This window comes from Pectinophora gossypiella, chromosome 10 (assembly GCF_024362695.1).
Source record: "Pectinophora gossypiella chromosome 10, ilPecGoss1.1, whole genome shotgun sequence".
NCBI lineage: Eukaryota > Metazoa > Arthropoda > Insecta > Lepidoptera > Gelechiidae > Pectinophora > Pectinophora gossypiella.
The window spans coordinates 14984175-15001248 of NC_065413.1; the positions used below are offsets into that span (position 1 = coordinate 14984175).

Below are 17074 nucleotides of genomic sequence, written 5' to 3' on the forward strand. Positions count from 1 at the left end.
TACAAAGGACAAAAGTATTTAATTAAAATGACATTGATAATACAATCAGACGGACTGTAATTATTACACGCAGTTATGGTCGTGATGTAAGCAGAGCAAACGTGGCCCTTGCCTGAGCATGGGCTTATTTACTTATTTATTTAAAAAAAAGGTACATGTCAACGGCTTATATAATAAATGTGTAGTTTTATTTATTATATACTTACTTATGTTATTATGTACTATGTTAAGTATTAGCGACCCGCCCCTGCTTCGCTCGGGCCACAACGAAATAATTCATCTGAAAAGTAATAATAAAATAAATAAAAAATAAAATAATTTTTATTACGGGTAACTTGGACCCAGGTTGTTAGTAACAATGATTTCTTACTCACTAATATAAGTATTACATAGATACACAATACACACACATACACAATAAAATTGAAATAAAAATAAGACATTTATTTACTGATCCTGTACAAGTGACTCATGGAGCAATGAGTCATGTACGGACAGTCCAGCCTACTTAAAATCATGCTCAGGATACTGTTGGGGCTGGCGCGGATCCTACGAGTCAGTGATGTGCATCGTTTACGCATTGTGGTGTAAAAGCAGTCGACCCGCGCCTCAGCGAACATTAGTGTTGCCAAAAAATCGATAGTTTTACTATCGATAGTAAACAGCCAAAATCATCTACCCAACCGATAGGCCTATCGATAGTATCGATAGTATCGATAGCTCTTTTTTGGCGATACTATTGATAAGCAACGATAGTATCGATACTATCGATAGTTTTTCATATTATATATTATCGATAGTTGAAAAACAAAAAACTATCAATACTATCGATAGTATCGATACTATCGATTAATTATCGATACTATCGTTTTTTGGTAAACTATCGATAGTTCGATCGAAAACTATCGATAGGGCGCTATCGAGCGGCAACACTAGCGAACATCCCTGACGCGCTGGAACGCGCTGGAATATTGCCGTTTGACATTTGCGTATATAAAAGTAAGGGCGCAATGCAAACAAAATCAAAAAGCAATATTACTTTTAGATGACGTTGTAGCCTTTTCAGCCCTCAGCTCACAAATTGAGGCCACCTCCTGAGTACGCCCCTGCTCTGATTTAATTTTTTTATTGATTCACTCTTACTCTAAAGACAGTGATTCACTATCGCTTCACTTACCAGGAGTAAACACCCGATAACTTAATGATCTCTTAGTCATTATCCCTATATTTTGTATTTCCTATTATCCGTATAGATGGCATAGAGTGTTAGGCAGTCGACGTGTGCATTGTAAGGTTCATTTTTGTATTATACGTGAAGTTCAGAGACTTCTTATGGATTTATCTTCGTATAAAGAGTAGTGATTGTGGTGAGTGACGTTCCTACCTATACAGGGTATTAGTGACATCGTAACGAACACTAAGGGGGATGATAATTCTATCATATTCTATAATTCTGAGTAATTATTCAGTGGAATTTTCCGTCGCAAAATTCATAATTAAAAAAAGCTCATTTTTATTTCTATACTTTTACGGTGGAAAATTCCACTTGATATTAACTCAGAATAATGATCGTTACGATGTCACTTACACCCCGTGCAAGTACATACATAGCCATACAAGTAGGTATGGGTGTTAGTGATACCGTAACGAATACCGAGGGGGATGATTCAGACCATGATTCCGAGTTTATATCAAGTGGAATTTCCTGTCGGAAAATTCATGATTTTTTTTGTGTTTTTTTAATTAGTTTCCGATCTATACTTTTGCGACGGAAAATTCCACTTGATATTGACTCAGAGCCATGACCTGAATCATCCCTCAAAGTTTTCGTTACAATGTCACTAAAATAACTGTATGTATGTACGCATAGAGTATTTATTATATTAACTTTAGTTTATTTTTAGGTATTTATTTTTTGTTCCACCATCTCGCATCCAAGTTGTTTATAAATGTGTGTTTCCTGGTAGTGGTTGCCTGGAAGAAATTGCTCTACAGCAATAATGCCGCCCAAATTGTACTGTATTCATGTGTTATGTCTGATTGTTAAAATTTATTTCTGTGCAATAAAGTATATTTGATTTGATTAAGTACATTGTGTTTTGGACGTGTTTAAGACAACTCTGATATCACCAGTTTTCAAGGGAATACCTGAGTCTGTGCGTAGTTTGGTAAATCCACATTAGCGTGTGGTTATGAACAACACGATTTGTTTAATGATCTATTTCACACTGTGTGATGTGATAACGTATTGGTCAGTCTACAATACAGTTACATTGATCTGTAGTGAACAAGTGTGATATTCGCTGTCTATTTTTGTAATTTATTTATTTCCTATACTTTTATAGGATTAAATCATTATTCCAATAAACAGAGTTAGTGTTAGTGTATCTCCCTAGCGTTATCCCGTTCTCACAGGGTCCGCTTACCTAACCTGAAGATTTGACAGGTCCGATTTTTAAAGAAGCGACTGCCTGGCCTGTTGTCATAAATTTTGTACCGGGTGAGAGTTCTCAGCGCTCCCCTTTGTCCGACCAAGTACGTAATACCATTTGCGGCAAATATTCAATAAGTCATGTCAAAAAAATGGCATCATACAGTTCATCAAAATGTAATTCATAAATACATAACATAACATACATAAATAGCCTATATACGTCCCACTGCTGGGCTCAGGCCTCCCCTCAATCAACCGGAGGGGGTATGGAGCATACTCCACCACGCTGCTCCACTGCGGGTTGGTGGATGTATTTTTTACGGCTAATAGCCGGGACCCACAGTTTAACGTAATTCATAAATAAAATTCGAAAATAAATCAGATTGCAATGAGATTGATTTTTAATCATCTTAGACTGGCTTTTATTTCTAGATTAGCATTTTACAATTTATATTTGATCCAGACAAATACCTTTGCTAATTGTGCTTCTCTTGTCTCTTTTGTAATTTTTTTTAATATTGTGTTTATATGTGCAATAGAGCGTTTTGCATTATATTGTAAAATAGAATATAATATATATAGGTAGATAAAAGAATAGATCCATCCACTTACATACTCATAACCTTCCTCGTTATAGTATGCTTTTCATCCTCATCATATGCGGGCCACACATTTTTTTTGTCCTGAGGGAGCCCAGTTGGGCGTGAACCTCGGCTCAGGGCGTCGTCTGAGAGAATAATATTTAAAATAATTAATCGACTCTAGTGGGTTAATAGCGGTAAGAGCTGAATGAAGAAGATCGTCGACCACGCCAGCGGGGTTGATATCGGGGTTCTGAATTTTCGCGAGCTGATTGACCGCCTCTATGGCTAGAGTAACCGGGTCGTCGGAATCGTATATTATTTCCTTCGGGCGCCGATATGTCGATACCTTTTTTTTTAACGTGACTTATTGTAGATTTGCCGCAGATGTCATTAACTACTTGGCCGGACAAATGGGGAGCGCTGAAGGCTCTCACCCGGTACAATGTTTAAGACAACAGGCCTGAGGGTGCCCAGTTGGGCGCGAACCTCGGGTCAGGGTGTCGTCTGAGAGGCAAAATATTTCAAAGAATTAATCGACCCTAGTGGGTCAAAATGTCGATGCAACAGTCCCGTAACATTAAGAAAATATTATGAAAGCAGCATATTTACAAAAGTATTTTATAGGAGCTCGATGGCGCAACGGTAAACGCGCTCGGTCCGCGATTGATGAAGTAAAGCAACTTTCGCAGAGGCCGGTCATAGGATGGGTGACCACAAAAAAAAAAGTTTTCATCTCGAGCTCCTCCGTGCTTCGGAAGGCACGTTAAGCCGTTGGTCCCGGCTGCATTAGCAGTCGTTAATAACCACCAATCCGCACTGGGCCCGCGTGGTGGTTTAAGGCCCGATCTCCCTATCCATCCATAGGGAAGGCCCGTGCCCCAGCAGTGGGGACGTTAATGGGCTGATGATGATGATAATGATTTTATAATGTGGTGTTATGTATCACAGCCTACCTACAAAGTTCACATGCTTTATTCGAGACTTTTCTAAATAGAAAGAACCGTTAGATCACTTCTAAGATAAAGAACCTCGGCCCTTTAATAGAGTCAATAAATTACTCTCCCACTTCCTATAATTGATCAACCGGTTTGTTAACATAGAACTAAGGTTATTCTTAATGGTAATTTTATGTTTCCGTAGGTCGAAAAATCGAGATGAAGATCAAAAAGTTTAAACCTTCAGTCACGTCAAATTGTCCGAAAATGGAAGTGGATTTAGAAGAAGCAATGGACATTGCAGGTCTGTTTTTTTACTTTTTTTTGCTTCAAGGTGTTTTATGAGGTGCATATTTGGGATGTGAAAAGAAAAAAATGTTTTAAAGAAGAGGAAGTGTTTTATAAGGTAGGTGCTTACCTAATTTATTGTTTTTTAATGATGTTACGGTGCGTGTTAATGTTTGTTGAGTTTATAAACAGTGCTTTGTTTCGTAATGGATTTTTAAATTTAGAATTATGTGTTGTTTATTCGGTTTAATGTTCTCTATCATTATGAGAAAAGTATTATGAGTGCTCCATAACAAATTATATTATGTTCAAGTACCTAAGTACTTTCGTAAAATTCACACTCTTTACATAAGTATAGGTTGTTAATGACATTGTAACGAAAACATTGAGGGATGCTTTAGAGCATGATTCTGCGTTGATATCAAGTGGAATTTTCCGTAGCAAAAGTATGGAACTGAAAATAATTTAAAATATTTTTTATAAGTTTTCTAACAGAAAAATTCTCTTGATATCAACTCAGAATCATGGTCTGAATCAACGAAAAAACATAAATGAACATGAATCTTGCGACGGGGAATTCCATTAGATATTAACTCAGAATTATGATCTGAATCCTCCCCCTCAGTATTCGATACGATGTCACTAACACCCTGTATAAAAGTGAGTACGCATACCTAGGTAAGCTACAACTAACTACACGTTATTACCTACCTTAGAAAAACCCCTATAGGTAGTCTTTGTGGATATAATTTCTACGTTGCGTATTTATTTATTTATAAAGTTTATCTCAGTAACATTGTACCTTACAATAATAATATGTACCAATTGTAAATAATTTATTACGTGCAATTTAGATACTGTTTAATAGTATGTTTGTTTACAAAATGAAGAAGATAATTTCTTGTGTTTATATACGGTAGGTCGATGTGCTTTTACCTACATATTTCTATAACTACAAATAAACATACCTACTCTCACAAACTTATTCAAAGAAAGTCCTTAGACCAAATACATAGCTAGTTAGCTAGCCAATGGCCCCGATTCCTGCAGATACCTCCTAATTTTATTTTAAGTTATACCCGTCATTTTCTTACCCGCCGAAAAGGAGAGGGACGGATGATTGTCAACAAGTTAATTTTAAAATGAATGAATAACCCGTACGAATAAAATAGGCATCTCGCTGGTGTGCAATCCGTTTGACGTACTGTTCACTTAATTCTGTCGGGTTATTGGCCGATGTAAAATTTTAGACTCTTGTTTTAGATTTCTGCTTAAAATTGACGTGTATTCCATAAATTTTATACCTATCGGTAACCCGTCCCTTTCTTTTTCAACGGATGAGAAAATGACAGGTATGACTTAAAATAAAATTAGATAGCGTCTGCAGGAATTAGCACCTATGTATAGCTATGTATCATTCACCACTCAACAAACTAGTAGAGACTGCCTTCGCTGCACGACCACCGCAACGCGCGCCGCGTGATTATATTGGGAGCTTCGACCAATGACCGTACAACATCTATCATCATCATCAGCCGTATGACGCCCACTGCTGGGCATAGGCCTCCCCCAAGGATCTCCACGACGATCGGTCCTGCGCTGCCCGCATCCAGCGGCTTCCCGCGACCTTCACCAGATCGTCGGTCCACCTTGTAGCGGGCCTACCCACTGAGCGTCGTCCGACACGTGGTCGCCACTCCACTCACAACATCTATCTACGTAGATATAATTCGCCGCATTTATCGGTAGACATGACAACCGCGCCGCGTGAATTATATTGAGCGCTTCGACCCATAGCCGTTTGACTTCCATCTACGTAGATAGCATTCGTATCGTTTATTGGTCCAAGCCAAGATATAGTTGTCATAATTCCCTTGTATGATTCTCAATCGTTTGAGAACTTTACTATCGCCAGACGCGATCGGAAACTCAAAATTGTGACTTACTAAACCTAGCCTGAATGGGAATTTCTCAACTAACTATTCAATATTCGATTCTATGACTATGTTTTTGCATTTTCCAGGTGCTGGTAAATACCAGATATTCCACTGCGCGCTGATGCTGTCAACACTGACGGCGGCGCTGCTCGAGATGATCGGGTATGCCTTCATCCTGCCAGCAGCCGCTTGCGAGCTGCACCTGCCTGAACATCTGCGAGGACTCATCACTTCCATCCCTAACATAGGTGAGTCCAGTAATACTACGTATAGAAGGGAAAATCTCCCCCCGCACCGATCCACGCTATCTGACCTCACCCCCGATTTACGTGCCCGCTCTTCTATCGTATGGATTTTGAAATGGATTACCAACCTCATCATCCCTGGTGTCAGGGTTATTATTGAGCCGCCAAAGGCTCCTGACCTGGTAACCGGGACCAACGGCTTAAAGTGTGCCCAGTTTAAAAGCCTCCGTGGTCCAGTGGTTGAGCGTTGGGCTCACGATCCGGAGGTTTCTGGATTGAATCCCGGTGGGGACATATCGCAAAAATCACTTTGTGATCCCTAGTTTGGTTAGGACAGGCTGATCACCTGATTGTCCAAAAAATCAAGCCGTTGGTCCCGGTTTACTACTTACTGACGTAAATAAGTAGTCGTTACATGAGCCATCTCAAGGACCTGGCGGCTCAATAGTAACCCTGACACCAGGGGAGGTTGGTAATTTACCTCGCGACCCACACGATAGAAAAATTGTGCCCATTTCGGACCGGGAGGAGTAAGGAGTGCGAAGGACTGTCGGTCTCGTTTGCACGTACGGGATTAAGCAGCATACACAGCAGTGTGTGTGTGTGTGTGTGTGTGTGTGCGTGCTAGCGTGCGTGCGTGCGTGCGTTCGTGCGTGCTAGCGTACGTGCGTGCGTGTGTGTGTGTGTGTATAGAATGACATTTTTATATGAAGTGTGTTTCAGGTATAATACTGACAGCGCCCCTGTGGGGTGGGGTGGCGGACCATTTCGGCCGCAAGCCGACGCTGTTGTTCTGCTCAGCCGCTTGTGGCGTCGTCAGTTTCGTCGCCGCCTTTATGCCCAACCTGCTCAGCTTCGCGCTATGCAAATTGGCTGGGGCACTTTTGTAAGTATTTATGTAGAGCCGGTGAGCCCCTTCTTGTGAACTTTCACTCAATCTTCAGCGAGGTGTGCATGGCTAAGCTATTGAAACGGAAGGACAAACTGCCTGCAGTTGCTTCTGTAAAAACGGAACCTGTCAAATCTTCAGGTTAGGTAAGCGGAGTCTGTGAAAATTGGAATAACGCTAGGGAGATGATGATGAATGCAATGTCACCTATATACTTATGTCAATTGTTCTCAGCATGTCCTGCCCGACGTCTCTCTCATTCGCCTACGCCGGTGAGATGGCGCCGCGAAGACGACGCGATCTCGCCGTACTGGTCTGCAATGGATTCTTGACTCTATCAACCACGTTTAGTCCTCGTAAGTATCAACCACGTTTAGTCCTCGTAAGTGTCACCCACGTTTAGTCCTCGTAAGTGTCACCCACGTTTAGTCCTCGTAAGTGTCACCCACGTTTATTTCTCGTAAGTGTCAACCACGTTTAGTGCTCGTAAGTGTCAACCACGTTTAGTCCTCGTGAGTGTCACCCACGTTATGTCGTCGTAAGTATCAACCACGTCTAGTCCTCGTAAGTATCAAACACGTTTAGTCCTCGTTAGTATCAAGTGTAACCGTTACGGATACTGTATCTGCCAAGAGGCAACCAATCTTTCCTCAATGTAGATTTTGGTGGAATAGTTTTCTTTTAATCTCATTGCACCAGCCAAGCTCCACCAAAAAAAAAAATTTATAGTTCGTTGTTAACGTTTTCAGTGTTAGCCTGGGCGGTGCTATCAGGACAATGGCAGTTTTACATCGGTTCTCTATCAGTCAGACCCTGGCGGCTCCTGACAGCCGTGTACGCCCTGCCGCTCATCCTGTCTGCAATCTGGATGACCCAGGCTATGGAGAGCCCTAAGTTCCTGACTGTTAAGGGCAGGAGAGACGAAGCTTTGGAAGTCCTGAAGCATATTTACTCGGTCAATACTGGTCTGCCGAAAGAAAAGTATTATGTGAGTATCTCCTTAGCATTATCCCGTTTTTCACAGGGTCCTCTTACCTAACCTAAAGATTTGATAGGTCCGGTTTTTTACAGAAGCGACTGCCTGTCTCACCTTCTAACCCGCGAAGGGAAAACCAGCCCAATACAGGTTAAGTCACTAACCTTCGAAACGCATTTCTCGGGAATGTGGGTTTCCTTACGGTGTTTTCCTTCATCACTGAGCACGTGATAATCATTTATGATCCAAACATGAATTCGAAAACAAATATGAAAATCATTGGTTTAGGCCTATGTTGGGGTTGGAACTTGCGACCCCAAAGTCAGAGTCAAGCGTTCTACCAACTGGGCTACCACGGCTCTCCATAATAATACTTAGTTTATGTCGTACAGTCACAATACCACTTAATCTGATGATAAGACATCATTTCAATTTGGTCGTGTACTTACTAGGTTCAATATAAATTATGAAATTCTGATTACTAAATAAAGATAGATCTGAAACTAACGAAAAACATTTTCATTTTTCTATTTAACTTATTTACGAATATTCATCAAGAAAAACATAATAAGTCCGACATTTTTATCACGATTTTGCTTAAAGTCACAGCGTGCTTTTTCATACAAATTCCATAGTAATTTCGTGTTTTGACGTTTAGTAGAAAGATGGTAAAAGAATGGTAAAAGAAACTGATTTGTCTAGTTGGAAACTACCCTATTGATGAAAAGAGGTGTGCACAGGTAGTGAAAAGTTTTGTAAGAATATCAACTCTATAGCAAAAAATAATAATAATAAAAACGTTTATTTCGTAAAACCACAACACGCATATACATTTACTTAGAGAGAATAAAATAAAAAAGCTGTAATGACTTGAACAGGCGGATTCTGATTTTAATTCTTCTTTATAGGTGCTATCTTTGAAAAAGTCATCGGAAGAGCCGAGAGGTATAGCAGACTGCTCAGACGCAGAGCAGAGTAGTGAACGCAAGAATGAGTCTGCGTGTGCGCTGCTCAGGCCGCCGCACCTCAAGTGGTTTGCCCTGACGTCCTTCCTCATGTTTGGATTGTATACTTCGTAAGTTGTATCAGCAGTATTTTTCATGGGAACAAATTTTTTCGCCTACTGTTAAACATTTAGCTGTCGAGCGGTGGGCGTATACGTCGTTGCCAGATCTTAGGATTAATAATATCTTTATTTGTACTATACGTATAAAATATAAATATGACAAAATATTAGTTATCATTTAACAACATATAAGTTAAGTTTAACATTTAAACGATCTCTGTGGTCCAGCGTATGCGTGTGGTGGTTGAGCGTTGTGCTCACGATCCGGACGTCTCGGGTTCGAATACCGGTGGGGACAATTTACAAAAATCACTTTGTAATCCCTGGTTTGGTTAGGACATTACAGGCTGATCACCTGATTAACCGAAAGTAAGATGATCCGTGCTTCGGAAGGCACGTTAAGCCCGTCCCGGTTACTAATTACTGATGTAAGTACGTAGTCGTTACATGAGTTATGTTAGGGGCCTATGACGGCTCAGTAATTACCCAGACACCAGGGTTGATGGGGTTGGTAATCCACCTCACTTCAGAAGAAGAAGATTCTTTATACACAATAAATATTATTACTGCTGGTGGTGGTATCATTGCGCTCCAATGGTGGTGGAGAAATGGTAACTCTAGCACACACCGGACACTTCATAACACCTCGTATTACACAGACAATACACATTGACGTTATCGTGCGCGCGCATCTGTGTGTGTGTGACATATGACGCCCATAAGACCGAGAGAGGTGAGATAAACCTAGCTCAGCCGCTGGTGGGGAGAGTTGCTGGTCGTCTGTCGAACCGGCGTCAACGGTATAGTGTACCTACTACTTATATGTTATTGTGTATCTTATTGTTCCATATATACTCTTGGTTATTCATTAATAAATCAGTATTGATTCGGACTCCAGGCTTTCAATTGCTCTTTCCCTATATGGCGACCCTGCCAGGATTTCACTAAAGAAGAAGTTGATCCACTGTATAACATCGATAATTACCCTTTAGAATTTAAGTATCGCTTGCAGATGTCACAGAAAGACGCAAGGGACAATTTATTGAAAAGTAAAGTGATTCGTAAACAAAAATATGATAAAACTATTTACCCTGTATATTATGATAAAGGTAATTTAATATTGATAAGAAACCCATCTAGTGATAAGAGAGAAAGTATCTATTTAGGTCCTTATCCTGTATTAGAAGATAAGGATCCAAATGTTATTATTTTAAAGAACGGGAAAGAGGATATTGTTCATAAAAACAGAACTAAATTATACCATTCTCGTTAATTTTTAAAATAAAATGAATTATTAATTTAATTCATTTTATTCTCTCCCTTTCCCCGTTGATATAGTGTACCTACTACTTATATGTTATTGTGTATCTTATTGTTCCATATATACTCTTGGTTATTCATTAATAAATCAGTATTGATTCGGACTCCAGGCTTTCAATTGCTCTTTCCCTATAACGGTTTCCATATAAAATGTGCGTTAGGTTTCCAACCTTTTTCTTCTATTCCGTGAACAGAAAGCTCGGTTTCAGGTACTAAGTTTATCTTGTGATGGATGTACGATAAGCTGTAAAAGTCCAATCAGTTTCTTGCAAAGTAATTAACTGGTTGCATTTAAGACCTCCGTTACATGTCGTTTCTGTAATAAACTAAAAACACCTACAAAAATATAAATTTTATAATTATGACAACTTATATGGTTCATAAATTCACCACTGTTTACAAATAATTCGATGGACTCATCAGTGACTGAACTTTTTTGCCCTTTGATTTAGGTACAATCCCAGGAGGATATAATTCAAATCAAATCAAATCCATAATTTTATTTCAGACCATGTGTCCATAATTGTTAGTAACAGTATAAACTTATATACATACTATGTTAGTGGCAAAAAATCAAATCAAACAAATCAAAATTAAAATTGGATAAATTATAAAATACAATAAATAATTATGATCTTGTATTATCTTAAAGCCTTATTCATTACAGATTGAACGGGCTATTCCTATTCGCAACGGACACGATCAACAAGGTGCTGGGGGACACGACGGAACAGAGTGGTACTTTGTGTGTCATCATGAACCAGCCTGTTAATCAGGTGGGTGGGTGGGCTTGTTTACATACATTACTGTACTCTGGAGCTTCCCGCTTAGGGACGGTACTGAAAAGTATCGGCGTCCGAAGGACGTAATATACGATCCCGACGACCCGATTTCTCTAGCCATAGAAGCACCCAATCAGCTCGCGACACCAAACACTTCAGGACCCCGATACCGACCCCGCCGGCGTGGTCGACGATTTCCCTCATTCAGCGCTTATCGCTATCGACCCACTAGGGTCGATTAATTCTTTCAAATATTTTTCCTCTCAGACGACGCCCTGAGCCGAGGTTCGCGCCCAACTGGGCACCCTCAGGCCTGTTGTCTTAAACGTTGTACCGGGTGAGAGCCTTCAGCGCTCCCCATTTGTCCGGCCAAGTAGTTAATGCCATCTGCGGCAAATCTACAATAAGTCACGTCAAAAAAAAAATGTACTCTGGAGCCCCTATTCTCGCTGGCTATTCGACCTGGGCAAGAAATCATTAACTAGGAGAATCGTCAACTCGGAAAGTCGGTAACTCGGAGAGTCGTCAACACAGAGAGTCATCAACTAGAAGAGTCATCAACTTAGAGAGTCGTTAACTCAAATGACGCCAGTTGGCAAAGACAAATTACGTCATTAAGTCCTTTCCTTCCAGTCCTTCCATCGTGTGGTTATTCTCGTCAGAAACCTAACATGACAGAGGAAGATTGAAAGAGAGAGAAAATAGCTGCTGTGGGAAATTACACAACTGATGTATTAATTATAATAATTTTCCCCTTTCAGACAAACACAGGCTCCTGCGTGGATACGATATCTCAAGAAACGTTCATAATAATGGCAGCAACGACCGCGATATACGGTGCTCTGGTCTTGGCGGCGAGTGTGGCTCCCCTCAGCAAGAAGACGTTACTGCTAGGGATGTACCTAGCGGCTGGTGTCGCGTCACTGCTGGCTGGTCTTCTCACCAACATGTCAGTACTAAACAGAACGACAAGTTCAGTATAATTAGTGATTATATATCAATAAAGATAACATTTTACAATAGCCTCAATGCGCGGTAAGAATTAGACCTGTCAAAGTATGTTAGCTAGTGTTGTGATGTTCTTAGTTGCATAGTGATGTTTTCAGTCGAGGTTAGGATGATTTATTTTCTATCTAACAGTACTTACCTTTATGAACACTATCAATATCAGATTCTATTCTACCACAGTGGTTTCTCGATCTGAAGGTCTCAGGTTTTATTCCCGGTGAGTGCATCACAAAAATCTGTACGTGATCTCCAGTTTGGTTGAGACACGGCAGGCTGATCTCTCGATTGTCAGAAAGCAACATGATCCGAACTTCGGAGCAGTCGTACCCGGCTTCTGTTACGCCATGGGCCTTTGGGTATGGGTTAGGGGCCTTTGGCGGCCCAATAGTAAGCGGGTTAATGAGTTCACTCACACAAGAGAAGAAGAAGAACCGCAGAATACGGACGCAAGAGAGAACAATTTTCTTTTAAAAGTTTATTCTAAAGATACTAAAGACAATAATTGTATCAAATGCTTTGCGAAACATTGCACACTTTCCGAAATTTTACAAGGGAGGGAATTGCCCCGAAAATTAAATTTAATTAAATTAAATATAAAATTAAATTAAATATAAAATTAAATTAAATAAATTTAAAATAAAAATGATTAATGTAAAATTAAGTGTCGGCTTTATGACAATGTTAGCATGTTAACCACGTTAAGTCATTTGTATTCGAATTTCGAATTATTTACTTTCAGGGTGGTGGCAGGGATCGCGATGTCCGCGCTACAGATCACTGCCCTGGGCATCGGCCCACTCACTGCGTACACTGTCGAACTGTTTCCTACTAGTCTAAGGTATCTAGTACATTACTGGTGATTTTCGCCCGATACTAACCCTGATAATTTCAGAAACTAGGTTATCACACGACGCGTTCGCGGTCGCAGTTGGCAGTGACGCGGGCAGCATTTTTTTTCTTTTCCATTGTACATCGCAAAAGTATAGAATTGAGAATAATTAAAAAAGAAGAAAATCGACGGAAGTTTCCACTTGATATTAACTCAGAATCATGGTCTGAATAATCCCCCTTAGTATTCGTTTCGTTGTCACTAACACCCTGTATAAAAATAATTGTTGCCTTATGTGGTGTTAGTAACATCGTAACGAAAACTTTGAGGGATGATCCGGCATGGTCATTCTGAGTTGATATCAAGTGGAGATTCCGTCGCCAAAATTACGTCTAAATTAAGTATTATTTTTGTATTTTTTTTAATTATTTTCAGTTCCTTAATCCGATAGAATAAAGTTGACAGCACACGTTAACCTTCGAGCTTATTGTTAAACTTGTATTACAGGTTAAAGATATACTTAACCTTGATAATAATATGGATTTATCACCAGGGGAACAGCAGTGGGCGCTGTGCTGATGTTCGGTCGCGTGGGGTCAGTGACCGGCGCCACCATCGCAGGCTACCTACTCGCTGCGGCCTGCACCGCCACCTTCTACGGCTTCGGCGGGCTGCAGTTTGGTAAAGTTACAATTTCCACTTAGTTTTAAAGATTATTTATTCTCACTTAAGACAATACAAAGTCACTTAGGTACAGTCATGAGCAATATAATGTACCCACTTTAGGACTCCGTCACACTGACATATTTGACATTTAGTCAGACATAAAGTGCAATTTGTCAAAAAAGTTAATGTGACATGGTACCAAAATGTAGGTATGCATATTTATGCTCGTGATCGTACATGAGAAAAAAATAAACTAAGAAATCAGTAATCAGAAATATTTATTCAACGTACTTAATTATCATGGATAAACGTGTTTATTTCTTATTTTAAGTAACATAAACTTACGAGGCAACCCCAGGAAGCAAGGTTAATGCTTGGGTTGGGGATGTCTCGCTCTTACCCTAGTTGTTAACAGTAAATAGTTGACATGCAAAGCAAAAATAAATAAAGAATTAAAAAAAAAAAACAAAAAGAAAAAAGGTATCAATTAAAATTAATGATAACATGTCTAAAAGCCAATAACAAGACCACCAACCAATGTCTAAAACCCTGACTTATTAACCATGAATGTCTGTTTCTGTGCTTGTTCGTATGTGATTGTGTGTGTTTATGTATGTGCGGGGGTGTGGTAGATATGTAGGGTGTACGTCTGTGTGTAAGGAAGTTGAAGGTGTGTGCGTGTGGTTGTGTATTTATCTCTGCATATGTGTGTGTTACTCTTCGGTCTTCTGTATAACCAGCAGGAGAACTAAAGTCACCGACATAGCTCGGAGAATTGCAAAGCTGAAGTGGCAGTGGGCAGGACACCTAGCGAGGAGAACCGATGGCCGCTGGGGCGGATGGGTTCTGGAATGGCGACCACGTGACGACGCTCAGTGGGTAGGCCCGCTACAAGGTGGACCGACGATCTGGTGAAGGTCGCGGGAAGCCGCTGGATGCGGGCAGCGCGGGACCGATCGTCGTGGAGATCCTTGGGGGAGGCCTATGCCCAGCAGTGGGCGTCGTACGGCTGATGATAATGATGATGTGTGTGTTATATTAAAATTATATGTGTACTAGCGACCCGACCCAGGTTTTCAGATAGGGCCCTAAGAATATATTTTTTTCTTTTATTTCCAGTGTGCGCGGCTCTCAGTTTCCTGCTGCCGAAACAAAAAGTAGCCACTCCCAGGGAGGACCATCTGGTTCCAGACAATGATAATAGATAATGATAATATAATTATTTCGGCGTACGCGAGTCTATGATGATAAAGATAAACAATTGAAAGCTGTCCAAGGAGAGCGTATTAAGAACGTCAGCGGAGACAACTATGACAATAAATTACACTCACTTATTTATTATAATAATCTTATTGTTTAATTTTACCATTTTTTACACATACATACATAAACTCACGCCCATTTCCCACCGGTAAGCAAAGACTATGGAATTCCATTTGCTTCGATCCTGATACACTCCTCTTGCTTCCTCCACATTCATCAATCGCTTCATACACGCACGCCGGTTCAGAGTAGATCGTACTAAACCTTTTCTAAGGACATCTCCAATTTGGTCAATGTAAGTCCTTCTAGGTCTTTCTCTGCCAGCCCTACTACTATACCGATTTCGCGATTCTATTATCCTTCATCCGCTTTACCATTTTTCACTTTTACTTTTTTTTACTTTTTACCCTGTTCCAAGGATTTTCTTGCAGCTTCTTTTAGGCGGATGAGACGTTTAGTTTTTGATAGTTTTCGTTACGATGTCAAATTCAAATTTAAAAATATCTTTATTCAGTAGGTAACAAAGTTACACTTTGAATCGACAATTTTTACATAACAAACGTCTCATCCGCCTAAAACTACTGCAGTTTCTCACAACCTGTATAGCCGGGGAAAAGCAGCTACAAGAAAAGCCTCGGCACAGGGCCCTAGACGTTCTTTAAAAAAATAAAAATAAACATAAAATAAAAGGTCACTAACACCCTGTATAGTTAACTATTTGAATACTTACAGAAGGTATTCAGTATAACGGTGTTCAGAAGATAGCCCCGGTTGCACGGTCACGAGCATTAATATGTATACACTTTGGTACCATATCACATTAACTTTTTTGACAAATGAACTGTAAGTCTTACTAAATGTCAAATATGTTAGTGCGACAGAGTCGTAAAGTGGGTAGATTATATTGCTCATGACTGTACGCCAATCTGTCTTGAGTTCGCTTACTACAGCAAACAAAGAGCAACACGGGAAAGGAGTAGACATATTTTCAGAATTTGCCTTTCAACTGTTTTAAGACAGTAGTTAAACAAAAACTTTACAAAAAAGGTTATTATAAAGTTAGTGATTATTTAGAAGATATGAATGCATGGGAATAACTGTCTGAAAACTGATATTAGGCAGCTAAATTACTCAATTGTATATTATTATAATAATATTTTATGTTTATTTTTATTTTTTTTTTAGAACGTCTAGGGCCCTGTGCCGAGGTTTTTCTTGCAGCTTCTTTTCCCCGGCTATACAGGTTGTGAGCTGCAGTAGTTTTGGGCAGATGAGACGTTCGTTATGTAAAATTGACGATTCAAAGTGTAACTATGTTACCTATTGAATAAAGATATTTTTGAATTCGAATTCGAGTTCGAGTTGAGTTCGAGTTCGAGTTCGAGTTCGAATTTGAATTTGAATTTACTTAGGGAACATTCCCGGCAGTTTTTTTTGACGTGACTTATTGTAGATTTTCCGCAGATGGCATTAACTACTTGGCCGGAAAAAAAACAAATACCACATGGACAAATGGGGAGCGCTGAAGGCTCTCACCCGGTACAACGTTTAAGACAACTGGCCCGAGGGTGCCCAGTTCAGGGCGTCGTCTGAGAGGAAAAATATTTGAAAGAATTAATCGACCCTAGTGGGTCGATAGCCATAAACGCTGAATGAGGGAAATCGTCGACCACGCCGGTCGGTATCGGGGTCCTGAAGTGTTTGGTGTCGCGAGCTGATTGGCTGCCTCTATGGCTAGCGGCTAGAGTAATCGGGTCGTCGGGATCGTATATTACGTCCTTCGGACGCCGGTACTTTTCAGTACCATTCCCGGCAGCAAAAAGGCGCATAACTTATGTAAAAAGAGCTTTAT

At 40.1% G+C, this 17074-nt stretch overlaps 1 protein-coding gene across 1 annotated transcript; it reads left to right on the forward strand.

The window, feature by feature from the left end:
• The first annotated feature begins 1235 nt into the window (after window positions 1-1235).
• Window positions 1236-15306, forward strand: LOC126369966 (uncharacterized). Its single transcript, XM_050014573.1, has 12 exons — window positions 1236-1367; window positions 4159-4257; window positions 6265-6426; window positions 7147-7309; window positions 7547-7668; window positions 8062-8300; window positions 9197-9363; window positions 11342-11450; window positions 12218-12405; window positions 13204-13302; window positions 13847-13974; window positions 15079-15306. The coding sequence occupies exons 2-12, from the start codon at window positions 4173-4175 to the stop codon at window positions 15165-15167; spliced, it is 1551 nt and encodes a 516-aa protein (XP_049870530.1). The 5' UTR covers window positions 1236-1367; window positions 4159-4172; the 3' UTR covers window positions 15168-15306.
• Window positions 15307-17074: the final 1768 nt, after the last annotated feature.